At 39.1% G+C, this 26961-nt stretch overlaps 1 protein-coding gene and 1 long non-coding RNA gene across 2 annotated transcripts in view; both read left to right on the top strand.

The window, feature by feature from the left end:
- Positions 1–26961, top strand: part of LOC150077741 (uncharacterized) — a 254842-nt gene that overhangs the window by 31667 nt on the left and 196214 nt on the right. The window lies entirely within an intron of this gene.
- The window catches only part of LOC150077746 (lysozyme c-1-like), a 34489-nt gene continuing 26512 nt past the window's right edge, over positions 18985–26961 (top strand). The window contains exon 1 of the mRNA XM_090385168.1: positions 18985–19114. Within this exon, the coding sequence (XP_090241294.1) occupies positions 18985–19114 (130 nt within the window). The remainder of the gene's footprint in view (positions 19115–26961) is intronic.

Below are 26961 nucleotides of genomic sequence, written 5' to 3'. Positions count from 1 at the left end.
AGGCAGAGGTCAAAAAAAGTGATTCTTGCACTTCACTGCTGTTATTGAAATGAACAGCCTGGAAAGCAAGATGTTGGGGATTTCAGGTCCTACTGTGGGTCATGGAACTAGTAAATAAATGGGCTGTTAGGGTAACTAAGAAGAAGAAGAGTATGTACGCCAATACTTGGAGTATAGTAAATAAATTTGATGAATTTGAAGTGATGGTCAAGATATCAAAGGTGTTGGGATATCGAAAACGTGTCACACTCAATGAATGCAGAATTGGAATCTGGGGAGTACAGATAGGAAGGGTGAAGGGGTTATGTTGTTACTTAAGAAACAAAATGTAAGGCAGTGGACATTGGTGGACAGTGCAATGTTGAGTCAGTTTGGTGTGACAAGTACTGGGAAAGGAAAAAATAAGGATAGGCGTGTGTTATAGTCCTAATGAGTACAATGAACAACTATACATAGAAATAGTGAGAACGTAAAGCAGATATTTTATAATGGGGCTCTTTAACATCACAGATATTCACTGGAACTTGTGGGCTGGCCACTCGCTCACTAGCAAGACTTCTGTGGACTTATTCAATGATTGTTTTCTACAGCAGCATGTTCAAGAGACAACCTGATCTGATTATTTGTGCATTAAGAATTTGCAGAGAAAGGAACCACTAGATGGCAGAGACGGTGTACTGATGATGATTTACTTAAAGATGTCGCTCCCGTCGGGTAAATGGAAGGGTTTTTTCTTTCGTAAAGGTGACTACAGTGGTGTCAAACAGGTTTAAAATTCTATACAGTGGGACCAACTGATGATGTCACCAACAGCAAATTCTAAATGGGAAGCAGTCGAGGAATTAACCTTGGAAGTAATGGATGTCAGATGGGCTAATGATACTTGTGGCAGAAAAAAAATGCATTGGATGCATGTAAATTATCAGGTGACACTGAAGCCTATGGTACATATAAGCCAGTCTATAAACAAGTCATAAAGGAGGCTGACAGACTATAATCTGCTTTCGCTTTAAAAAAAAAATTTGGGTCAGTTATCTTGTTACGAGCATGAAAGTAAGTGTATAATTTTGGGTCTGCTAAACACGAAAATATGGTGGCAGACCAAAAATCTGCATCACCTTAAAAAAAAAGTAACATTTGTAGTGAAACACATAATAAGGTATTGTTTGCTTACAGTCATTTTGTTTGTCGCAAAGCAAAGGTATTGCACAGTGGCTTCTATGAATACATTGTTGGAAGGGTATACATGCTCATTAGTATCCTGTTTTGTGGAGGTGTAAGCATGGCTCCATGTGTTCAGTTGACACCAAGAAAAAAGTGTAGCTGTTGCTCTGTCACAGGAAGGGCTTTCTACACATTCTATTGCTGATAAAATAAGTTGCCACCAGTCAACAGTATCCCTGGTGCTGAAATTATTAAACTGTGAAACCAGTGATGTGAAGACAAGACCTGGATCAGGCTGTAAGGGAGCGACACCACACCTTCCCAGGATCAATATTTGAAGTGGCTATGCCTTCGTAATCGCCATGCTAGTTCTCCTGATCTAAAACTAAACTTTGAGATGGCCTCTGGTGTTGAAACATGCATGAACTATCCATCGACGGCTTTCGGAATGTGGTCTGCATGCCTATCAGCCCAAGAAGAAGCCTTTGTTTATCCAACAAATGAGGAAGAAGTGACTTCCTTGGTTTAAAACGCATGTTTAATGGACAAAAGAGCAATGGGACACTGCCATATTTTCTGATGAATCAAAATTCAACCTGCATGGCTTGGATGGGAAGTGATACGTCAGAAGACAAAAATCGGAGGCATGCCATCCTGACTGTAAAGTTCCCCCACCGGTCAGATGGTCTGGGGGTGCATGACAAGCAAAGGAGTGGGGTGAATTAAGTTTATTAACAGAACCTTGAATGCAGAAACCTACACTGCTACCTTGGAGGAATTTCTGAACCCCTTTATTAGGGATCACCACACAGACATCCAAAACCATTTTTCAACAGGACTCAGCACCTAGCAACCCAGCAAAATTAGTAAGTTTTATGCTATTTAGATTTAATGATGAGTTTGTCTCTTTACTCACAAGGCTTAAAATATACTTAAACCAATGTTTTCCGTCGTTTTTCTCCCTTAAGGTGCAGTCATACCTCAGAAATGCTGGTATTACAGAGTTGGACTGGCCCGACATCAGTAGATTCGAACCTATTGAAAATTGCTGGTACGTAATGTCATCTAAAATTGCTGCGAAAAAGCCAACAATTATGATTCATCTGCAGGAGAGCATTGTAAGGGTCATCATCATCATCATCAGCCATTTTCAATCCACTGCAGGATGAAGGCCTTTCCAGCAACTTTCCAGATCCTTCTGTTTTGAGCACTGGCCATCCATTTACTACCCAAAAACTCATGAATTTCATCTATCCATCTCCGACTTTGTCTTCCAGGTTTTCTTCTAGCTCCTCTTGGACACCATTCTGTTATTTTCTTAGTCCATCTGTCATCATGTCTTCGAGCTATGTGTCCTGCCCAAGACCATTTTAGTTCTTTAGTTTTGATAAGAATATCCCTTACTTGAGTTTGCTGCCTAATCCATGTGTTTCTCTTCTTATCTAACAGTCTGATTCCCAATATAATTCGTTCCATTCTTCGCTGTGTAGTTCTCAGCTTCTCTTCCATTATTTTGGTGAGTGCCCAAGTTTCACTTCCATAAGTCATAGTGAGGAGTACACATTGATTCATTATTTTACGTTTCAGACAAACTGGGATATTGCTCTTCAGTATGTGACTATATTTCCTGAATGCTATCCATCCAAAATTTATTCTTCTCTTGACTTCCAGCCATTTATCATTATTACAGCTAATAACTTGTCCCAGATAAGTATATGACTCCACCTTTTCAATTACCTCCTTCAATCATTATTTCCCTTTCCGTGGCATACTTGTTCATCATTACTTTTGTTTTAGCCATATTCGTCTTTAGTCCAAAATCCTTACTAACTGTGCGTAACTGATTAAGATTTTCCTCTAATTCTTTGGGATCGTGGCTTATAACCACAATGTCATCTGCAAATCGTAAATGGTTTAGGTACTCTCCATTCACATTGACTCCTTTCTGCGATCATTCTAATCTTCTGAAAGTTTCCTCAAGGGCAGCAGTAAACAGCTTCGGAGATATTGTGTCTCCTTGTCGAACTCCTTTCTCGATTTTAAATGTGCTACTGTCTTTGTCTAGTCTAATAAAGGAGGTAGCACTCTCATATATTTTCTTCAAAATCATAATATATGGGGTATCTATGCCTTGTCTTTCCAGTGCCCGAAACATTGCCTTATGCTGTATGGAGTCAAATGCCTTTTCATAATCCACAAATGCCAGGCATAATGCTGTTTTATATTCATTTGCTTTCTCCATTAGCTGTGATATTACATGAAGGTGATCCATAGTTGAGAATCCTGTCCTAAAGCCAGCTTGCTCTTTCGGTTGATTCTCATCAAGTATTCTTTCTAATCTGTTAGTAATGACCCTTGTAAACAACTTGTAGATGTGGGATAACAAGCTAATTGGTCTATAATTTCCAATTTCTGATTTATCTCCTTTCTTATGCAGCAAAACTATGATTGCATTATTCCACTGCTTAGGCGTCACACCTTTTCTAATGCACTTTGTGAAGAGCCTTGCCAGTTTTTGTGTTATGTCTCTTCCTCCCAATTTTAACAACTCTACAGTAACTTCATCTTCCCCCGGGGCTTTCCGATTCTTCATTTTCTTCAATGCATGTTCTACCTCATCAGGAAGAATATCGGATATGTCGTATGTGTTGCTACTTTGCAATCCATCTTCCCCACTGCTGGTATCATTCCCTGGCTCCTTGTATAATTCTCTATAGTAGTCTTTTGCTATTTGAATTATGCTTTCTCTGCTGTTTATAAATACACCATCGCTATTCTTCAGTTTCAGTATCATTTGTCTTTCTGTATTACTGCTCATGGCTGCTGATTTAAATCCTTTGTTTTCCCTTAATGCTTGTTCTACTTTTCTTGTGTTAAATCTTCTTATGTCCTCTCTGAGTCTCTTTCTAATGGCTTTGCATAACTCAGTATACTCAATTTTCTCCCTGTCAGTGTTTTTCTTGCTCTTCATTTGTCGTCTTCGGTTCATCATGACAAGTGTTTCTTGAATAATTTTTTCTTCTTTGGATTTCTGTTTCCCTATAGGTTTCTTGGGCTTTATCACTTTCAGAAAGTTGTAATATTCTTCGTCGATATCTTGGTCCTGAGCAGTCTGCAGAAGCTCAAACTTGTTTTTAAGTTCCAGTACATACTGCTTTTTCTCCTCCTCTGTTATCTCAAAGACCTTTGTATTATTTACTCGAGTCAGTTTTTTCCTTTCCTTTCCTACATCTATATCAAGTGTACATCTTACCATTCTGTGATGACTTCCAACATTTACCTTATTCAGGACGGTAACATCATTCACAATATATCTTCTGTTAGTGAGGATGAAGTCGAGTTCATTAGTTGTTAATCCATTTGGACTCTTCCATGTCCACTTTCTGTTCACCCTTTTCTTGAAAAAAGTGTTCATTACTGACAGTCCTTGAGATTCTGCAAATTCCACAAGTCTTTCACCTCTTTTATTTCTTTCACCAATTCCAAAATTTCCTATAGTTCCTCTTTCTGCGCTGTTTTGCCCTTTTCCAACCTTAGCATTGAAGTCCCCCATGATAATAGTGTAGTGGGTTTTCTGCTCATCTAGAAGACTCTCAATTTCACTGTAGATTTCTTCAACCTCTTCATCATCATGGCTCGATGTTGGTGCATAAATCATTATAATCTTTAGCTTGTACCTCTTAGAAATCTTGAGTATTAGTCTTGACTCCCTTGGTGATGTACTTTTGAATTCCAAAATGTTGTTTTAAAAATCTTTATGGACCAGAAACCCAACTCCACCTTCACTCTTTTCACTGTTTCCATTGGTGTACAGCAGATTTCCACTTGATAAACTTATAAGTGATTCATTTCTTCTTCTTGTTTCAGCCAAACCGATGATATTCCAATTCACATTTTCTAATTCCTTTTCCAGCTCTAATATCCTGTCTTCACCGATGAGTGATCGTACGTTATAACAGGCCAAGTTCAGTTTCCATGCATTGTAAGAGTATGGTACCACAAAATTGGGCAACCGTATATCCAGAAGTTGATTAATTCTATGCGAGATCGTTGCAAGGCTGTAATTGCAGCTCGAGGAGGAGGGACAACGAACTATTAAGGACTCAATTTGTAAACGTAAATACAATAAAATGTATGTTTGGTTGTTATCATATCCATTTGCAAGATTTCTCATGTCTCCATTTATTACACATTTGGGAAGATATTTATGGCAATTAGATATATCGGGTGAAGTCTTTTATTGGATTTCATTCACAGATATACAGCGTGATTCACTACTAGTGCGACAAACTTGCAGGAGGCGTAGGGGGCACAAAGACGAATCGGAATCATAGCATTGCAGGGTCCGAAATGCCTTCGTCATGCGGTAGAGGACGTTGAACGGGAGGTCGCCTGAACAGCAATCCCGCTGGAAGTCGGCATTTGCGGACCGGTTCCTGAGGCAGTAGGATGGACGAGTATTCAAACATTGAACTGGCCGACATGTACCTCGTGTATGGAGCTGCGGACTGTAATGGGCACGGCGCTCTGCGCTTTTACCAGGAATGTTTCCCGCACAGGCGTGCTCCTCATCATACGATTTTCGCACGTGTTCACAGAAGGTTACGTGAGACTGGTTGATTCACGAGGTTCCATGAATCGAGAGCGAACCACGAGGATGCTAGACAATTAGGAGAATGTACTACATCTTGCAGAAGGCAATCCGATTACGAGTACTCGAGCGATAGACCAACGATTGGGTATTTCCCAATGTTGTATGGAGGATACTGCCTGGATGGAGGATACTGCCAACAAACCAAATGAGTTCATACCATCTGCAACGCGTCCAATCATTGGAACCTGCGGATTATCCACTCTGTAGGACTTTTGCTACTTGATTTCTTCAACAGAGTGCGGCAGACAGCCCATTTGCTGCGTCCGTATTGTTCACGGATGAGGCAAATTTCACAAGAGAGGGAACCTTCAATCAACATAATGCCCATTTGTGCACTTTGGAGAACCCCCATGGTACGCGAACATGTGCAACTCAACACCGTTTCTCTGTCAATGTTTGGGCCGGTATTGTTGGAGACCACCTTATTGGACCATACCTTCTGCCCCCTCGTCTGGACGGTAGTGGATACTTGATCTTTCTACAGCAAGTCCTGCCTGAACTTATTGAAGAAGCACATGTTCCTCAGTCGTTGCGCCTCTCAATGTGGTTCCAGCATGATGGGTCTCCCCCACATTACGCCAATGACGTCCACCAACACCTAAATGTTACATTTGCACAGCATTGGATAGGTTGTGGTGGTCCGGTTCATTGGCCTGCTAGATCGCTAGACCTAGCATGCCTGGACTTCTTCTGCTGGGGTCAAATGAAGACGTTGATGTACGATACTCCCGTTGATTCAGTTGAAGACCTCGTTGCTCGCATCTCTGTAGCTGCCGGGGAGATTTGAGACAAGGCAGGTATCTTCCAGAACTTTAGGGATTCCATGCGACGGCGCTGTGAAGCCTGTGTGACTGCTTCTGGTCGAACTTTCGAACACCTGTAGCATGGCTTTTTGCCAATGTAAAACTTGTCATTAAAATTATTATTTTACTTTTTTCATTTATTTTTTATTTTTTATTTATTTTATTTTTATATATATATATATATATATATTTTTTTTTTTTTTTTTTTTACTTTATGCTATTCTCATCCTTATTTCTTCGTCTTCTCCTGTCCTGTCTCTTGGGAATGAGTGTGTGTGCGTATGTGTGTGTGTGTGCGTGTGTGTGTGTGCGTGTGTGTGCGTGTGTGTGTGTGCGTGTGTGTGTGTTCGCGCGTTGTTGCCGGCTTGCTGGCACGGTGTTCTTTTGAATAGCTCCTAACCCTATTTGGACATTCAGTACGTGACTGTTGAGGTTGGCCATGGTTCCTGCGCAGTTGTGGCCTACCTACCCGTGCTGTAGACGGACACTGAGCAGGCTTTCCAGGTTATCGCCTGCCTGGTGACAAAACGGCCAGAAACAACTAAACAACACAACAACACACACAGTGCACGAACATAACGTTATACACATTTCTGGCCTGTTACAGTGCTTTGTATCCATCACAGTGTACAAAGACGGAGTTGAACTTTCGTTCAGGTGCCGTCCTACATAAGATACTATACATGTCTACACTATAAAATGATTTCTGTTACACTAACGAGTTGCTGTTTCTGTTCTTTTTCTTTGCTTCTTTGTTCACGTGATCCCGCCTGACGAAGGCATTTCGGACCCTGCAATGCTATACGATTCCGATTCGTCTTTGTGCCCCCTACACCTCCTGCAAGTTTGTTGCGCTGGTAGTGAATCACCCTGTATATATCCTATCTAACAAATGTATTTCGAACATTTCTGCAACCCACAATGCAGCTCAAAACATAATACTTACAAGTGATGCCGTTTTTTTTTTTTTTTTTGTCTGCCACCGTAGTGCTTAAAATGGCAGATTGGCTCTTGTTTTCGAAAAAAGCAGTTTTTTTATATTTATGTAAGGTATTTTTTTATTTAAACAGCTGTAAGCTGTAGCTATGAACGTATCTGTGTCAAACACTAATTCTTTTCCCCTTTGGCTTATATTCAGCTTCAGGAGCTTCTCCTTTCACCAACTAACAATAATCGGCTAACACGGCGGAACTCCATTTGCTTTTTTATCTTTGTTCCCTTGCTGCAATGCCTTGATGGTAGCGCTCACTATGTTCTTTGCTGGTGGTACCACATTTCATGGGATGAAATCCAGATGTGACTGCAAGAAATGCATCTTCAGTGATATGTTTTACCCCGTTTTTTTGTAACAAGTAATGAGATCTTCCACAAGCTGCCTGTACTTGCCAGCTTTAACATTGCCTAGAAAACCACGTGAAACATTTAAAGGATTTCCACCCTGATTTCTCGCAATCGCAAAGTACACATTCAAACTCTTCGTCTTTGAAAAGTTGCCTTGTTTGTTGACCAATGAAAACGCCTGCCTTAAAATCCGTACTAAGTCTCTGGAATTTCTCTTGCAAGTATGTGAATGCAGGACCGCTCACTTCCACAGCCTTACAAAAAATTTTAAGAGCCCAGTTTGATGTGTAGTGGTGTAAGCAAAACTTTATTTGGATCTACCAGAGGTTCAAATGCTATGTTCTGCATTCCGGGTGTTAATGATTTTCGTTGAGGCCAATTCGTCTTCTCGTAGGGCATATCCTTGGCACGACTATCCCATTCACAGAGAAAGCAACAATACTTCATGTAACTCGTTTGTAGTCTTAATAAAATGGCAATTAACTTTAAATCACCACATATCTGTCACGAGAGAGGGCGCTGACTCTCTAAATATTACAGCTGTCAGTTGCAGGCTCCGAAAAAAACGATGAGTTTGCCTTTTTATTTATATAATTGTTATTTTATATTGTACTTAATACGTAGTCTTATAGTTATAGTTACGCTGGTTATTTTTATTTTAATTTAGATGAACAGTTTTTTTAGATATACGTAATACTTAATATACGTAAAACCGTTATTTCGTTCGAATCTTGCAGCCATTGTTTTTGTATATAGTAGTAGGGAATTCAAATTTTTAATTGAGGTAGTTAGCTAGCTCTAACGTATAATTTATAGAGTAATACGTCTCAATGTTTTTATTAGATAGCGTAGTATTGACATTTAATTAATTTAATTTATTGATTTTATTAATTTAAAGTATCATGCCCCAGACTAGAGCAGCAAAGCAACGGGCACAAAGTGGCAGCAGTGCTGTGACTCGCGGGAGAACTGAGGGGGGGGCGATTCTCCAACGCATCACAGCCTAAAAAAATGTGCGGCTTGTGAAATGTTTGCCGAACTCTCTGGAACGGAACATGTCATTGCCATGGGGGATGTCTTTGTGTGTGCGCGATGTAAGGAGTGTAAGGAAATCAGGCGACAACTCAGCATTGTTGTGGGCCTATATGAGAGTTTGAAGAACAGGGTGGATGCTCCCGAAAGATCTAAATTGAGGGCCCATAGGGCTCTCAGCTGCCCACATCAACGCCAGAGCGTGCACTTGGTCATCACGCAACACAGCGGCAACCCCCAAAGCAGAATACGCTGGTCCCACAGGAACTAGAAGTTGTTGGTGACTCTATTGTCAGGGAAACGGGAAACATGCTTTGTAAAAAGAATAGGTGGAACAGGAGCAGGGTATGTCTGCCAGGGGCAAAGGTTAATGACGTTGTAGAGCAGGTATCATCTTTTAAGGGCACAAAAGGTGATATAGTTGTACACGTTGGCACTAATGATATTAGGAGTAGGAGACCGGCAGAATTACTTAACAAGTACAGGTCACTGTTGAACAAAAGCCGAGAATTAGGGTTTAATTTGAAAGTGTCTGCAATTCTGCCCAGACACGATAGAAGGGAGTATATGATGAGAGCCTTGTCGATCAATTCGGCCCTGGAAAGAATGTGCAAGGCTCAAGGGGTAGAATTTTTTTCAGCCTGGACTGTACTTGTTAACAGGAGAGACTGCTTCTATAGGGATGGGATACACTTAAGTAGAAAGGGTGCAAGAATGTTTGCTGATGCTATCGAGGCAGTGTTAGGTGGGTCGGAAAACTGATAGCTTGGGGGGATACAAGGACTAATAGTTTAACAGTAGCCGTAGGCAGAGGTGAAGGTGATTCTTGCACAACTTCTATTAAAATAAGTAGCGACTTCGAACGTGGGGTGTTGGGGGTTTCAGGGACGGATGGCAGCCATCCTGAAATAGGTGGGTATATGGGATGTGTTAGGGTAACTAAGAATAGGAGTAGGAGCATATATGCTTGCATGTATACCAATGCTAGAAGTATAGTAAATAAATTTGATGAATTTGAAGTGTTGGTCAAGACATGGAAGGCGGATATTGTTGGGATAGCAGAGACGTGGTGTCACACAGATATAAGGAATGCTGAACTGGAATTTGGGGATTACAATGTGTACAGAAAGGATAGAAAGGGAGGAGGTGTTATGCTGTTAATTAAGAAAAACATAAAATCAATAGAAGTGCATCCAGTTGATAGTAGTAGTAGCAGTGGCATTTGATGCAAGAAAGCAAGTGTATGAGCTTATGCAGCATCAGCCAAAAAAAAAAAAAAAAAAAAAAAAAAATAGAGATGAACAGTGCACTGTTGAGTCAGTTTGGTGTGAGATAAGCACTGCGAAAGCAAAAATAAGAGTAGGAGTGTGTTATAGGCCTAATGACTCAAATAAGTATAATGAACAATTGTACACAGAAATAGAGTGGGCTAGTAAATGGGAATGTCTTATAATGGGGGATTTCAACTTCCCAGATATTGACTGGAACTTGTGGGTTGCTCACTCACACACTAGTCAGACATTTGTAGATTTATTGGATGATTGTTTTCTGCAGCAGCATGTTCGAGAGACAACGAGAGAAAGTAATACTCTTGATCTGGTTATCAGCAGTGATCATTCGTGTATTAAGAATTTGCAGATAAAGGAACCACTAGGTGGCAGTGATCACAATGTACTGATGTGGGATTTACTTAAAGATTTAATTACCATCAGGGGTAAAGGAAAGGGTTTTTGCTTCTGTAAAGGCAGTAGCGGATTAAGGTGAGTTGAGGCCCCGGGCGCGGAAGAAAATATTGGGCCCCTTAAAAAAAAGAGAGAGACAGGGAAAATAAAAATACATGTTAACCATTTTTTTTTAATAAATAAAAATATTATGTACTATTAATGTTTTATTTCCAATAAAATTTGAATATAATATATGTATAATATAATTCATAATAGCATAATAATAATAATCACAAAGTTTTGAACTAATAGTTGAACATATTAGTTCAACTAATTTCTTGGGGTTTTGCGTGGGCCCTTCAGAAGTCGGGGCCCAGGGCGCGCGCCCGGTGCACCCGCCGTTAAATTCGCCTCTGCGTAAAGGTGAGTACAGTGGTCTCCAACAGTTTTTAAATTCTGTACAGTGGACCAACTGACGATGTTACCAACAATATATTCTAAGTGGGAAGCATTCAAGGAATTAATCGTGGACGCTACTAAAAGTTTCATACCTATTAAGAAATATTGTTCAAGGTTTAGGCTTAAATGGTTATCTAATGAACTAATGAGACGCGTAACAGAGAACAAAAATGCATGGGATGCATATAAATTATCAAGCGATTCAGAAGCCTATGGCAGATATAAGCTAGTCTGTAATCAGGTCACAAAGGAGGTGAGGCAGGCGAAGGCAGATTACGAGAAATCCTTGGCAAAAGATGCTAAGAAAAATAGCAAGGATTTCTTTACTTATATAAACTCTAAAAGGTATGAATCTGATTGGTCCACTTGACATCGATGGTTCGACTGTTGATGATCCTGCTCAGATAGCAAACAAACTGAATGAGTATTTTGCATCTACATTCACACGTGAGGAATTATTACAGTTTGAAAATGGAAGAAGGTTATCAAATTGTAGCAGTGTGCTTAATGATTTTGTAATAACTGAGAGCAAAGTGGAGGAGAAATTGTTGAAGTTAAACATAAGAAAGGCACCTGGGGTGGATGGGATCTATCCAGTTATATTAAAGGAGACGGCAAAGCAACTAAGCAAACCCTTAGCCATAATTATGAGAGCGTCCTTGGACTTAGGGGAGGTTCCCACGGACTGGAGATGTGCAAATGTATCCCCAATTCACAAAGGGGGATCGAAGGGTGACACAAGTAATTACAGACCAGTTAGTTGAACTTCTGTTCCGGGTAAAATAATGGAGTCACTGGTTAAAGATGCATTGCAGGATCATCTAGACAAGACTGCAGCAATAATTCAAACACAGCATGGGTTTGTTAAGGGAAAGTCTTGTCTGACAAATTTGTTAGGATGTTATGATGTGGTTACAAAGGAACTGTATGCAAAAAATAATTTTGATATCATATATTTGGATTTCAGGAAAGCTTTTGACACTGTTGCGCATGGAAGACTATTGTACAAATTGGAGCAGAATGGTATTAAGGGTAAGTTGCTACAATGGATAAAAGGATGGTTAAGTGGCAGACGACAGAGGGTGATAATCAATGGGTGCTGCTCTTCGTGGACTAATGTTATTAGTGGAGTCCCACAGGGTTCGGTGTTAGGTCCACTGTTGTTTTGTATATTTATCAATGATATTGATGAAGGTATATCAGGCTTAATGTCGAAGTTTGCAGATGGTGCAAAGGTTGGCAGGGTTTTTAATGACAGTAATGGCAGTGTGCTACTGCAACAGGATCTAGATAATTTGGGTAGATGGGCTAAGAAGTGGCAACAGAAGTTTAATCTTGACAAATGCAAAGTACTGAATTTGTCAAGAAAATTTTGTAAAGTACTAGAAGTAACCCCAGAGAAACGTACCAACTGTGTGGTACTATACTTAAGGTTGTAGAAAATGAAAAAGACCTGGGAGTAATTGTGCAGTCAGATATGAAGTTGTCTGAGCAATGCAGACACGCTGCCAGGGCAAGTCATGGGGTTTTGTCAATGATATATATAGGGATTTTGCTAGCAGGGAAAATGAGGTGATTATCCCTCTGTATAAGGCAATGGTCAGGCCACGCCTTGAGTACTGCGTACAGGTCTGGAGGCCTCATTTTAGGAAGGCTGTAGATTTACTTGAGCGGGTACAGAGAAGGGCAACAAGATTGGCGAGGCGAATGAAGGGATCCTCTTACCAAGAGAGGCTTAAGTTCTGCAACTTGCAGTGGCTGGAGACTAGGCACCTGCGCTGTGATCTGATTGAGGTATATAAGGCCTTGAATGGGTTGAGCACGATGAATTCTGATGGGATCCTTCCACTTGTTCAGATTACGAACCTAAGGGGGCATAAATTCAAATTAAGAAAAGACAGATGTAGAATAGATATGCGGAAATTTGCCTTTAGCCAGCTTGTGGTTAATTGCTGGAACAAACTTCCATCTGTCGTTGTGGAAGTTGATAGGTTTAATAAATTTAAGGAGGAACTGGACAGGCATTTGGAGGGAATGGTGTGATTTTTTTTTTTTTTTTTTTTGGCTGATGCTGCATAAGCTCATACACTTGCTTTCTTGCATCACATGCCACTACTACTACTACTACTTGTAATTCTGATAGTGTGCACCTAAGAGGATGTTTGTGAATGATATACACAGGTATTGAAGTCAGCACATTCCCATTTTGTAATAACACAGCCTTAAAGCTAACCTCAGCAGTGTCTATAAATAGTCGCCATTCTCTGGAAATGTGCCTCATGTTCGTTGCTGCATCAGACCATCAACATCCTTACAAATTGAGTGTACCTTCTGTTTGAGAGAATTGTGATAGTATTTATTTCAAGTACGAAATGTCACTTACACAGAGTGATCTAGAAGATTCCACTGTTGTAGCCTTGAGGCCAAAAGCTCTGCCTTATTCTTTGGCAGATCGAGATCCCTGATGAGGTCATTATGCACACTTTGTGATCTTATGTGGTTCAGAAGGATAAGAGTTTGGAAAAAATGGTGGAAACCTTGACGTAGATGGCTGCTGTATTTCTTCGTGTATATCGAGTTGATGTTCATCAGTGTAGTGAAAAACGGTTGGGTGGCTCACGAATAGGTACTACTTCACCGTGAGGCACGGGAAAATTTGGAGATGTGTTACAACAGTGGACCTTTCTAGATCATTCTGCTTAACTAACAACATTTCGTACTTGAAATAAAGACTAAGATAAATTCTATCAAACAGAAGGTGGACTCAGTTTGTAAGGATGTTGGTTGTCTAATGGCAGCAATGAACATGGTATATTTGGGTACATGACGCTCCACGTTTTCTTCACTGTCTTCCTTTTTCAAATAGGAGACATCAGAAGTAACAGTGTTACGTGATTTGTTGGCACTCTCTATATCATGGGCACTGCGAAAGGCAAAACATCCATTTCGATTCACCCACGCATTGAGTTTTAATGAATAGATAGTGCAGGATATGTGTGGAGCCAAGTTCTTGCCCTGGTCGCCTGCTTTGCGCCCAAAGTACAAGAAGTAGGCCTTTTTTATGCTTCGACTCTTGACGCTGTTTTGAAGGTAATATGACTCCTCCACATAAGTAACAAATCCGGACAATTCGCACAATTACGGGGGATATTAACTTACACGACAGAAATGCTTCTCCAAAAGGAATCTCACTGCAAACAAATTACCCAGTACTTAGCCGTATTCGAGGATTACCGAAACAGAGTTGACGAATTTGTGGCCAATACAACTTATCACGTGATGTGATGCAGAGCGAGGCTACAGTTACCGAAAACGTGATAAGAGCGAGCTATTACTGAAACTCCGACGTTACAATGCAGATTGCCGAGAGCTGTAGTTGATAATGTAGAGTAACTCGCTGATATGATACCCCAACTATAATTCGAGCCAATCGACAAGTTTTAATGCGATATTCGTGTTCAGCAGCAGAAAGGTAGTTAAGATTTAGTACTTTCCTTCTGGTAACATTTTACATGTTGACTAGTGTTTTAAGAGAAATCTTCGGCAAAGGATGCAAAGAAAAAGAGTAAAGACGTGTTTACTTATCTGAACGCCAGACGGTAGGGGGTAAATCAAATTGGTCCACTTGATATCCATGGCTGGCTTGATGATGATCCTGATCAGGCAGCTGACAAACTGAATAATTTGCATTTACATTGACACATGAGGAATTATCTGCAATAGCATTAGTAGAGGCATACGATACAATAAAGCAAGCTTAAGCAGCATCAGCCAATAAAAAAAAAAAAAACATTTCATCCCTCCATTCGTTCCAAATGCCTGTCCAGCTCACCTTTCAATTTATTTAGGCTATCAACTTCCGCAACAAAAGATGGAAGTCTGTTCCACCAATCAAGTACCCGCTGGCTAAGGGAAAATTTCTGCACATCTATTCTACAACTTCATTTGAATATATGCTCCCCCATTCAAGGGCTTAACGCCTCAATCAGATCACCTTGCAGATGCTGCAATTTGCAGAATTTAAGCCTTTCTTCGTAAGAGCACCCCTTTGTTCCCCTCGTCAATCTTGTTGCCCTTTTCTACTTATTCTAGCAACTACATCATTCCAAAAATGAGGCTTCCAGATCTGTACAGAGTACTCTAGGTGTGGCCTGACCATTACCTTGTATAATGGGATAATTACCTCCCTGTTCCTGCTACAAAATTCCTATATAGCATTGTCAAGACTCCATTTTCTGCCGTGGCCGCCCGTCTGCACTGCTCAGCGATCTTCAAATTTGACTACACAATTACCCCCATGTCTTTTTCACTTTCCACTTTCCTGAGTGTAGTACCACACAGTTGGTACGTTTTTCTTAGGTTATTGCTATTCATATGCAGCACTTTGCATTTGTCAATGTTAAACTTCAGTTTCCACTTGTCAGCTCATTTGCCCAACTTATCTAGATCCAGTTGAAGGAGCATATCTTTAGTGTCGTTAAAAACCCTGCCAACCTTTGTGTCATCTGCAAACTTGGACATTGAACCTGATATGCCTTCATCAATATCACTGATAATTATACAAAACAACACTGGGCCCAGCACCGAACCATGGGGAACTCCACTAATAACATTTGTCCACGAAGAGCAGTGTCCATAGATTACCACTCTCTGTCGTTTCCCACTCAACCATTCCTTTATCCAATGTAGCAACTTACCCTTAATGCCATACCTCTCCAATTTGCACAGCAGTCTTCCATGTGTAACACTATCAAAAGCTTTCCTGAAATCCAGGTATATGATATCAAAATTATTTTTGGCATTGAGTTCCTTTGTGACCACATAGCATCCAATCAAATTGGTTAGACAAGACCTCCATTTAACAAATCCATGCTGTGTCTTAACTATTACTGCAATCTTGTGGATTAGTAGAGTCGGCAATAAATATATGAAGCTCTAAAGGGGGATAAAAGATTTTGTAATAATTGAGAGCAAAGTGAATGAGAAATTGTTGAAGTTAAACATGAGAAAAGTACCTGGGGTGGATGAGATCTATCTAGTCATAGATAAGGTGGCAGCAAATAATGTAAGTAAAGCATTAGGTACAATTATGAGAGCAACTTTGGATTCACAGGTGGTTCTAACGGACTGGAGTCCGTTAGAACCACCGATCCGTTCTAACGGACTGAAGTGCAAATGTATCCCCAATTCAGAAAGTTGGATGAGAGGGTGACATGATTAATTACAGACCTGCTAGTATAACTTCTGTTCCGGGGAACATAATGGAGTAACTGATTAAAGAATCATTGCAAGAACATCTTCACAAGACTGCAGTTATATAGTTCAGACACAGCATGGGTTTGTTAACGGGAAATTTTGTCTGACCAATTTTATTGGATAATACGATGTCACAAAGGAACTGGATGCAAAAAATAACTTTTATATCACATACTGACAGTTTTTAAATTCTATACAGTGAGACCAACTGATGATGTTACCAAATTCTAAGTGGGAAGCATTCAAGGAATTAATTGTGGAAGCTACTAAACGTTTCATACCTATTAAGAAATATTGTTCAAGATTTAGGCCTAAATGGTTGTCAAATGAACTAATGGGACTCGTGGCGGAGAAGAAAAATGAATGGGATGCATATAAATTATCACACGACACAGAAGCCTACGCCAGATATAAGGCTTGTTAATCTCACAAAGGAGATTAAACAAGCGAAGGCAGATTACGAGAAAACTTTGACAAACGATGCTAGGAAAAACAGCAAGGATTTCTTTACTTATACAACTCTAAAAGGAAGGGGATGAATCAGATTGGTCCACTTGACATCGATGGTTCTGCTGTTGATGATCCTGCTCAGATAGCAAATTGAATGAGTATTTTGTATCTACATTCACGCATGAGGAGTTATTAAGGATTGAAAATGCCAGAAGGTTATCAAATTGTAGCAGGGTGCTTGATGATTTTCTAATAACTCAGAGCAAAGTGGGGGAGAAATTGTTGAAGTTACACATAAGAAAGGCATCTGGGGTGGGGTGGATGGGATCTATCGAGTTATATTAAAGGAAGTGGCAAAGGAACTAAGCAAAAACTTAACCATAATTATGAGATAATTCTTAGACTCAGGGGAGTTCCCCAAGGGCTGGAGATGTGCAAATGTATCCCCAAATTCACAAAAGGGGAACGAAGGGTGACATGAGTAATTACAGACAAGTTAAACTTCTGTTCTGAGTAAAATAATGGAGTCTGGTTAAAGATGCATTCCGGGATCATTTAGAGAAGACTGTAGCAATAATTCAGACACAGCATGGGTTTGTTAAGGGAAAGTCTTGTCTGGCAAATTTGATTGGATATTATGATGTGGTTACAAAGGAACTGAATGCAAAAAATAATTTTGATATCATATATTTGATATATAATAATTTTGATATCATATATTTGATATATAATAATTTTGATATCATATCATATAACTTAAGCCTTTCTTGGTAAGAGCACCCCTTTGTTCCCCTCACCAATCTTGTTGCCCTTCTTTGTACTCGTTATAGCAACTCTATATCCATCCTAAAATGAGGCCTCCAGATCTACACACAGTACTGTAGGTGTGGCCATTGCCTTATATAACAGGATAACTTTCCTGTCCCTGCTAGCAAAATTCCTATATATCATTGACAAGACTCCACGACCTGCACCGGCAGCCCCTCTGCACTGCTCAGCGAACTTCATATTTGACTCCACAATTACCCCCAGGTGTTTTTCACTTTCCACTTCCCAGAATGTAGTACCGCACAGTTGGTAGGTTTCTCTCTGGTTATTGCTACCCATATGCTGTACTTTGCATTTGTCAATGTTAAACTTCAGTTAAAATGTTAAACTTCAGTTGCCACTTTTCAGCCCATTTGACCAACTTATCTAGTCCAATTGGAGTAGCAGACTGTCTTTACTGTCCTTAGCAACCCTTCCAACCTTTGTATAATCTGCAAACGTGGACATTAAACCTGATATGCCTTCGTCAATATCACTGATATTGATGATACAAAATAACAATGGGCCCAACACTAAACCCTGGGGAACTCCACTAATAACATTTGTCCAGGAAGAGCAGTGTCTATTAATTTCCACTCTCTATCGTCTCTCACTCAACCATCCCTTTATTCCTTGTAGAACTTACCCTTAATGCCATACCTCTCCAATTTGTACTGCAGTCTTCCATGTGCAACAGTATCAAAAGCTTTTCTGAAATCCAACTACAGTATATGATATCAAAATTATTTTTGGCATTCAGTTCCTTTGTGACCAAATCGTAGTATCCAATGAAATTGTTCAGACAAGACCTCCCTTTAATAAACCCATGGTTTGTTAAAGGGACCAAACCACTTTACATGAGTTAAAGGATCTGCTGGTTACGTGTTGGTACCAGATACCACAAGACACATTTAGAAATTTTGTAGCGTCCATACCCCTCCGATATGACCTGTTTTGGCTGCACGTGGAAGAACAATATCATATTACGTAGGTGGTCATAATGTTTTGGCTCATCGGTGTATGTGCCTAATAGCATGTTGTATCACTCTACTCCAGTTACGATTTAGATACCGGATCCTGTAAGCCGTCAGAGGCCTAAGGTAAGGTGTAATTAACCTAAAATAACATTCAGAGAAAACAAATATGCATAAAAATGAATATATATATAGATGAAAGACAAAACCTACAATAGACTTCCTCTCTGCACGGCTGTTACCAGTTTCATAAGGTTCCTATTGTGTATAATTTTAGACAGAATATCATCTGTGTGATTTCAACACGAAAATAAAAGATATAAAACATTGCAGACAGGTTGTGCGCAGAAATGTAGAACAATACAATCAAAGCAAGAGAAATGGCAGTGAGATATGTCATATTGTGCCTTTTCGTATTAGCAATTGCTGTACCGGCAAAGAAGTTTACTCCATGTGAACTGGCGAAGAAATTGGCATCAAAGGGCATCGCAAAAAATCTGATTCCTGATTGTAAGTAAATCTCTCTCTCTCTAATTCACTGGCTCATTCTATATGTGCTTCTGTGAAGTGAAAACTTAAATACTAAGAGCCCTTAAGTTATGAAATGAAATGTAATACAAAAGGAAATTTCATTACTGAAATGTGCTTCTGAGAAAAGACAAAATATAATATATTCAGAAATTTATTAAGTAAAATTCTATTGAGAGATGTTAGCTGTGACATGTCTTCAGTTCCTGACACTGAGTATTTTCCCATATGTAGAATTAAATGTCCTAAAATAACATCAGACTAAAACGAGAAAATGGCATTCCAATTCACAAATTTTAAATATTATAGTTCAATTCTGTACTATAAGCTAAGAGGTCCACGCAAGTAGCACAGTGGTTAGTTATCACCATCCTTCCACACCCGGAACAAGGCCCGCGTTCGAATTCCATGAATGACGGCCTTTTATGGGTCCATTAAACTCCGTGGCTGAGTTTGTCGGTCTCCAGAGTGGACAGCAAGAATTTTATTTTCTCCTGGAATGTAGGTTTTTCGTTCAGCAAAGAGGCAAACCAACCACAGAATGCTCGCAATTCACAGACAATATGTTAATGTTTTTTATATAATATTATCATATTAGGCCAACCGATATTTATAATTTATATTTATTTATGTTTATATTTTTAATATTTATATTTATAATTGTATACATATTTCAAATCATTCGTTCTATGTAGAGCAAATTGATGATTTAAGGTATTGGTTTTTGAGGCGGTCTCCAGGGTTTGTGACGCAGTAGCGTCTGGAAAGCAAACAAGCCAAAGCCGGAAAGTGTGAATAAATGTTGGTGTGTAAATTCTATGTCCGTGGCTGAGTTAGTCTGTCTCAGGCGTAGATAGCAAGGTTATCCCTCCAGAAACTGGGGATATTTCGTCCAGCAAAACAGGCAAATCGACCAGAGAGCGTACGCAATTTATAGGTTTATGTAATAAATTGCGGGCAACCCTAATATAATATATATATATATATCAGGCGCCAACTAGACTTAGTTGGCGCCTGTCAACTTCGCAGCCAGAGGGCAATGAATACATGGTCCGTTGCCCCCTTGACTCCCATCCCATGCTACGTGGAGGCGTGCCAGAGACTACCAACAGGTAAAGACTTAGTGGGATGAGAAGAAAAATTGTTATCCTAATAAATAAGGAAAGATGAAAAAGGAGGAACATAGCGTGATAAGTAGGGGTAAGGGAATGGATGGAAAAGAGAAGGAAGGCAAGGGGATGAAAGAAATACGCATCCCCGGAAAAGGAAGAAAGCAAGAGATTAAAGATTAAAGAATATAAGACACTAGTGGACAAAGCTTACGCGGTTCACCATGGCCACACAACCAAATCAAAAATTAAATTAATATACACATTATTTACAAAGCCAACAATTTAACATTTCTTTCAACTAGAGAAGAATAGACAAATCACTGTTTACAGCAATAAGTAAATACCAAATTTGGTTATTAAAACTACAGTCATTTTTGGAGATTAGTTTAATTTAACCCTTGTAGAAGGGGTGCTTTCACCCCTGCACTTATGCGAAGAAATCAGAACGCTCATAATAAGACAGTAAAGAAAATCCAAAATTCCACAACGAAACAATCATGATGAAATCGGCTTTAGCATGTAAACTCCATCCATTTTAGAGGATTCAATTTATTTAAACCTATCCAGTAGGTTAACCAACAACACCTAAAAAAAAAACATAAACATGCAGCATGTATCGTTTCCATGCTTAAATCATCAAGTTTCACCATACTGCCCTACAGATCAACAATTAACATAAACAAATCAAACCTTATTCTAAGTTTGGTCCTTACAATCGACTCAAGACCAAAACAGAAAAAAATATCTATTACCAACTCACTAAGCTACATTCAGAGACCTATGGATCTTGTCTCATCCACAACTACCATATCTACAGCTTGGACGAACCAATCATCAATTCCCACAATACTTGTCAACCAATGTCGCATACATGGGTGAGAAATCGAACCGTGTACAAACCAAGGTCAATAAATATAATACCCAATAACATATCACTTTCAAAAACAATTAAACTAATCGTCTGTCTGATTCAATCCTAATATTACTAGAACTATACTTTAACGTTTTGCAATAATGCATAAACACATTTAATACATCGTCAATACTCTTTCCAAGTTTTATTCCAGAATGATTAATCTGGACAGATACACGAACCCTTAATTTCGGTACAAAGATTATTTACAAGTATGTACAATATTCCATTCATGAAGTAACACGCACAATATCCTATCATTGTCTTCTATTAATCTGAGAAACCACATACATACTAATTAAGTAATGAACCACAATTGTGCTAGTCGCTTCAAGGAAAATCTCTATTCATTATAGATTTTCTTCTGTTATACAGCTTTTCTGCATATTTAGACAAAGACATAAAATTATCCTTATTCTCTGAGAACTGATTGATCGAATCAAATATCCCAGTTAGGATTTGTAACTCACGTCTAATATCCAAATATACAGTATGCTACGGTCAAAGAACATGCTCCGCAGTCTCAGGAGCACAGCAGTGACAGACGGGAGAGTTGACCAAACCAAAAGAGTAACTTGATGTTAAGGTTCCTGTGTCCTGTTATCAGAAACAAAACATTAAGATCAGGATTAAGTCAGTTCATCTGTTTATGATATTCCGAGACATGAGGAATGAATTTATTTTTCATTCTGCCTAACTCTCATTCACTTCAGTCTTGTTGCCAATCCCTTAAAAATTTACTCCGTTTGCCTAGCAATACCATCTTTTTCCGGTAAGTCAAGATTCAGAAAGTAATTCCCCACATCAGCTGGTAGATTTTTCCTACGATGATATTGCAGGTATTGAAAAACTACCTCATATTGTTCTGGATCCCATAATAGAGAACCTGCAGAGACACTGTCGAAACCATTCTGCAGACCCTAGACACAACCAGAAGAAAAAGATGCTTTCTAACTGAACAATGATTAACTCAGGAGTCCCAGGCTCCAGCATCATAGCAAGTTATTGGTAAAAATAAACAAAATAATATAATTTGAGAGTAGAGTGCTTAAGGCCCCAGAATTTTTGGTGATTCTCATTATTTTACCAGTCAACACCTTAATTTTATGTAATACATATTTAGCATTATTAACAAAATTATAGCGGTCATCCAATATAATTCCGAAATATTTATACGTATCAGTAATTTTAATTGCTTCCCCATTAAGCTTAATTGGGGAGTCGATTTAAATTTAAGTAGCCTTTTAACACCGTCTGATCAGTTCTAGGATTTTATATGTTAAACACCTACAATTTAATTCATCCAATATATCATTAGCTCTGTTTTCTAATGCTGGCCTTGGTTCTCTAAAAATTAACTTAACAAGATCATCGGCGTCAGCCATTTTTAGAACTTTATCCTGATCCACAGAAAGCCACCCATCAAGGACCACGTTCCAGCAAACAGGACCGAGAACGGATCCCTGAGGGCAGCCCCTAGTGAGAGATCTATACACAGAACAATAACTTGAAGTAACAGAAACAAATCTGTCACTAAAGTAACTTGAAAAAAGCCAGTAAATGGGAATAGAGACACTGGCTTCCCAGAATCTCGCCAGGACACACTGCCACCAAAGGGTGTCAAAGGTCCTTTTGAAGTCCACGAATAGCCGAAGGACACGGTTATATTGTGAATAGGAAACCGAATCAATGATCTTTTTGATTGTACCTATTGTGGACATTCCTTTCTTAAATCAAATGCATATTTTGCATTTAACTCCGTAGTCAAATAATAATTTTGAAACTTTATTACAATTCATTTCTATATAACCTTCCCAAGAATCGGCAGAAGGGCGATAGGCCTATATGAAGTAAATACATTTAGCGACTTGCCAGAATTCTTTAATAGCAGTTTCAGATTTGCCAGTTTCCAAGATTTTGAAAACACCCTCTCGCGTAAACAGGTATTTAGTAAATTTATTATGAATTTAGGACAGACCTTTCAAACTCTTTTCAATACTGCTACCTCAAGTAGGTCAACTCCGAGACATTTTCCATCTTTCATTGCGTTTATTGCATTTTCAATTTCAATTTATGAGAAAGGATCCTCATAACTGTTGCCAACATGGGTTAAATGTTCAAGTGTCATTATAGCCTGTTCATTACTTTCAGGGACCGTAGCATCTTGATGAACAATTTCATCAAGCAGAGCATTCAGAGAATTGGACCAAGAAAGTGTTTCAACATTATCCGAAGTTACAATGGACGAAAAAGTTTCGCCTGGACGTATATTCTTACAGACCAATTTATAGAGTAAACCCCAAGAGCCATCTTTAAGGTTTGATTCAACTAAGCTATCCCAAACTGAATGCTTTTCCCTGTAGATACTATTAAAATCTGCTCTCCTTGCCGTTTTATAGTTCCTCGAGACGCGCAATCTCCTCACGAGATCTATTACATCTTTTAGCACGCTGATAATTTCTGCCTGCTGTCTTTAAATTTTTTCTGAGAGATGTGAGTTCCTGGGTTCACCAGGGAAAAATTTTCTTACCTTTTTATTTTGTAAAGAGGTTATCACAAACTTTGCTTATGAGTTTTTGTACTTCGACTTCCTGCGCACTGGCAGTTTACCGCCCTATACTTTCAATGTCATCTGGAAAAGTGTAATCGCGTAATTTAGTATCAAAAGTATTCCAATTTGCATCCTTAGTTTTATAACGAGGGAAATAAAAAGAATATCTCAAGGAACGCGAGTCACAATTGGTAGCAATGCCAAAAGTTATCGCATTATGCTCATTGGAACCACAAAGTTATTAACCAGTTATTAACACATTGGCCGAACTTTGAGTTTGAAATTGTAATGTAGATAAACGACTAACCCCGTAATGAAACAAAAATGAGTGGATGACCATAAGAGTTGTACAACGTTAGACTGTTAGTTCTAAGTAATTCTTCCAATAGTTCTCCCTTTGAATCCATCTGTGGACAATTCCAAAGAGTGAATGAAGCGTTAGCATCCATCATAATAAGCACTTTTTGCCAAAGTTTTAATAAGAGGTTTTCAATATAGTTTTGAAAAGGCTCTATAGCCTGATCGTGTTGCTACACTGTGCATGTATGCACTGTGTTTTCAAGATCTGTTCAAATGGACCGTCCAAACAGGCAGAGACAGGATGAGTAATGCAGAGACAGACTATCAGTCCTAGTGACCAGGATCGCCACCACTAAAGCAGCCCAAACTCTAGTAGTATCTGCAACTGATGTAATCACTCTACGATGAAAATGTAAGCCTTTAGCAATGCCTTTATATGCATATACCTCCTGTAAACCAAGAAGTTTGATATTATGCTCAACAATGAGCTTTAACAAATCATCTATAACTGCAATTGCATGCTGACAAATCAATTGTAATGTTTTGATGTTTTCACTAATATTATGTCTATTAACTGGTGTACTAAACATAGTCATTTCGAACTGTAGTGGCTTCCTTAGCTTTTATAAATTCTGGGCACGTAATATCTCAATAAGAATGGTCAGACTTACACTTTCGCAACTTGCAGTTTGAAAAAACGACTGTAGATTTCTTGTTTGGGCACTCTCCAATTTCATGACCTTAATCGGATATTCATCCAAGAATTGTCATCAATTCTTCGATGAATATCCATAGTTTAAGCACTGCACTTAAATCATCGCGAAGCGATTAAAAATTCTTTGACACCGCCGTGCAAGGAGCAGAATAAGTACACCTTAGCACCCAAGCCCATAAGAATTTTTCTAATAATACCAGGTGTTTCTATAATCCAGTGTAGGTTATTTTTATTCCGCAACCTGATTTTCAATCTAACTTTTATTCCGCAACCTGATTTTCAATCTAATTTTTACTGTGCGCTTAAATTCTTCTACTGTAATTTTATGATCAAATTTTTGTTGTAAAGATCATCTAATAAGTCAGATTTAGAGACATCTTTATTGATGACATAAATTCTTAACATAGGATTGAGTTTCTTTGGAAGGTCCACGGGAAATTAATTCTTTAAATTTATTACAGCTTTTAAGCTTACCTAGATCATTCTGTCACGCAATTTCTATCAATATACCTTTTTTTCATGAACCTTTCACACTGATCTTATTGTTAATTGTTTAAACTCAGATTTTCATTTTTTTGAAATTTCCTGTCTCACCTCTTCACTAATTTTGCAGGTAGTATTCTGTCCTGCTCTTACAATCACTATATGCTTTGGCAATAACCCTTTATCACCCAGGTTTTGTTTGCCTATTTTAGAGGCAGTCACACTAGCAAAGCTAGGAGCCTGGACAGTCATAGGCAAGTTTTTCACCTCTCCTCGCTTTCAATTTCTCATTGTCTATCGTTAGGTCCAGCATTAACCTCTCCATTGAATCACAGATTCGACTAACTTCTATAAACATAGAAGAGGTAACGTTTGCACCATCTCTCAAAATATCTAAAAGGTTATTTTTTTAGCGCAAAGTTGAAGTCCAATGTAGAGGTATCAATTGCAAGTTGGCATTAGCATTAGTAGAAGCATATGATGCAAGAAACCAAGCTTATGCAACATCAGCCAAAAACAAAATAATAAAACCCACTCCCATTTCACCCCTCCGTTCGTTCAAAACACCTGTACAGCTGAGCCTTAAATTTATTTAGGCTATCAACTTCCACAACAAGGGATGGAATTCTATTCCACCAACCCGTTGGCTAAAGGCAAATTTCCGCACAACTATCCTACATCTGTCTTTCCTCAATTTGAATTTATGCCCTCTCAGGTGATTATTCTGAGCAAGAGGAAGAATTCCATTGGCATTGAGCATGCTGAAACCATTCAGAGCTTTATATACCTCTATCATATCACCTCGCCCGTGCCTAGTCGCCAGACACTATAATTTGAAAAACTTAAGCCTTTCTTCGTAACAGCAACCCTTTGTTCCATTTACTAATCTTGTGGCCCTTCTCTGTACTCGCTCCAGCAGCTCTACATCCTTCTTGAAATGAGGCCTTCAGACCTGTATACAGTACTCAAGGTGTGGCCTGACCATTGCCTTATACAAGGGAATAATCACCTCCTAATCCCTGCTAGAAATATTACTGTCTATCATTGACAAGACACAAGAGCTACTCTTGCAGCCCGTCTGCACTGCTCAGAAAACTTCATGTCTGCTGCACAATCACCCCCAGGTCCTTTTCATTCTCTACCACTGTCAGTATAGTACCACAGAGTTGATACGTTGCTCTGGGATTGCTGTTTCCCATTTATAGTACTTTTAATTTCACAATGTTAAACTTCATTTGCCACCTCTCAGCCCATCTGCTCCACCTTTCCAGATCCTGTTGCAGCAGCATAGCGTCAGTAGTGTTCTTAGCAACCCTGCCAACCTGTGTATCGTATGTAAACTTGGATATTAAGCTTGATATACCATCATCAATATCATTTATAAATACATAAAACAATAATGGACCTAACACTGAATTCTGAGACAGTCCACTAATAACATTAGTCCACGATGAGCAGTGTCCACCTCTCTGTCTTCTCCCACTCAACCATCCATTTATCTATAGCAGCAATTTGCCTCCAATGCCACACTTCTCCAATTTGTGCAGCAGTCTTCCATGTGCAACAGTATCAAAAGCCTTTCTAAGTTCCAAATATATAATATAAAAGTTATTCCCGGCATCCAGTTCTTTTTTGACTGCATCATAGTATCCAATCAAATTGGTCTGGCAAGTCTTTCCCCTAACAAAACCATGCTGTGTCCGAGAAATAACTGAAGTCTTGTCTAGATGATCCTACAGTGCTTCTTTAACCAGT

The sequence above is a fragment of the Mastigoproctus giganteus genome, chromosome 11 (genome assembly GCF_048544385.1).
Source record: "Mastigoproctus giganteus isolate SK-2022 chromosome 11, ASM4854438v1, whole genome shotgun sequence".
Lineage (NCBI taxonomy): Eukaryota > Metazoa > Arthropoda > Arachnida > Uropygi > Thelyphonidae > Mastigoproctus > Mastigoproctus giganteus.
Note: the sequence above shows the minus strand (reverse complement) of the source record. Positions and strands in the feature narration are given on the sequence as shown.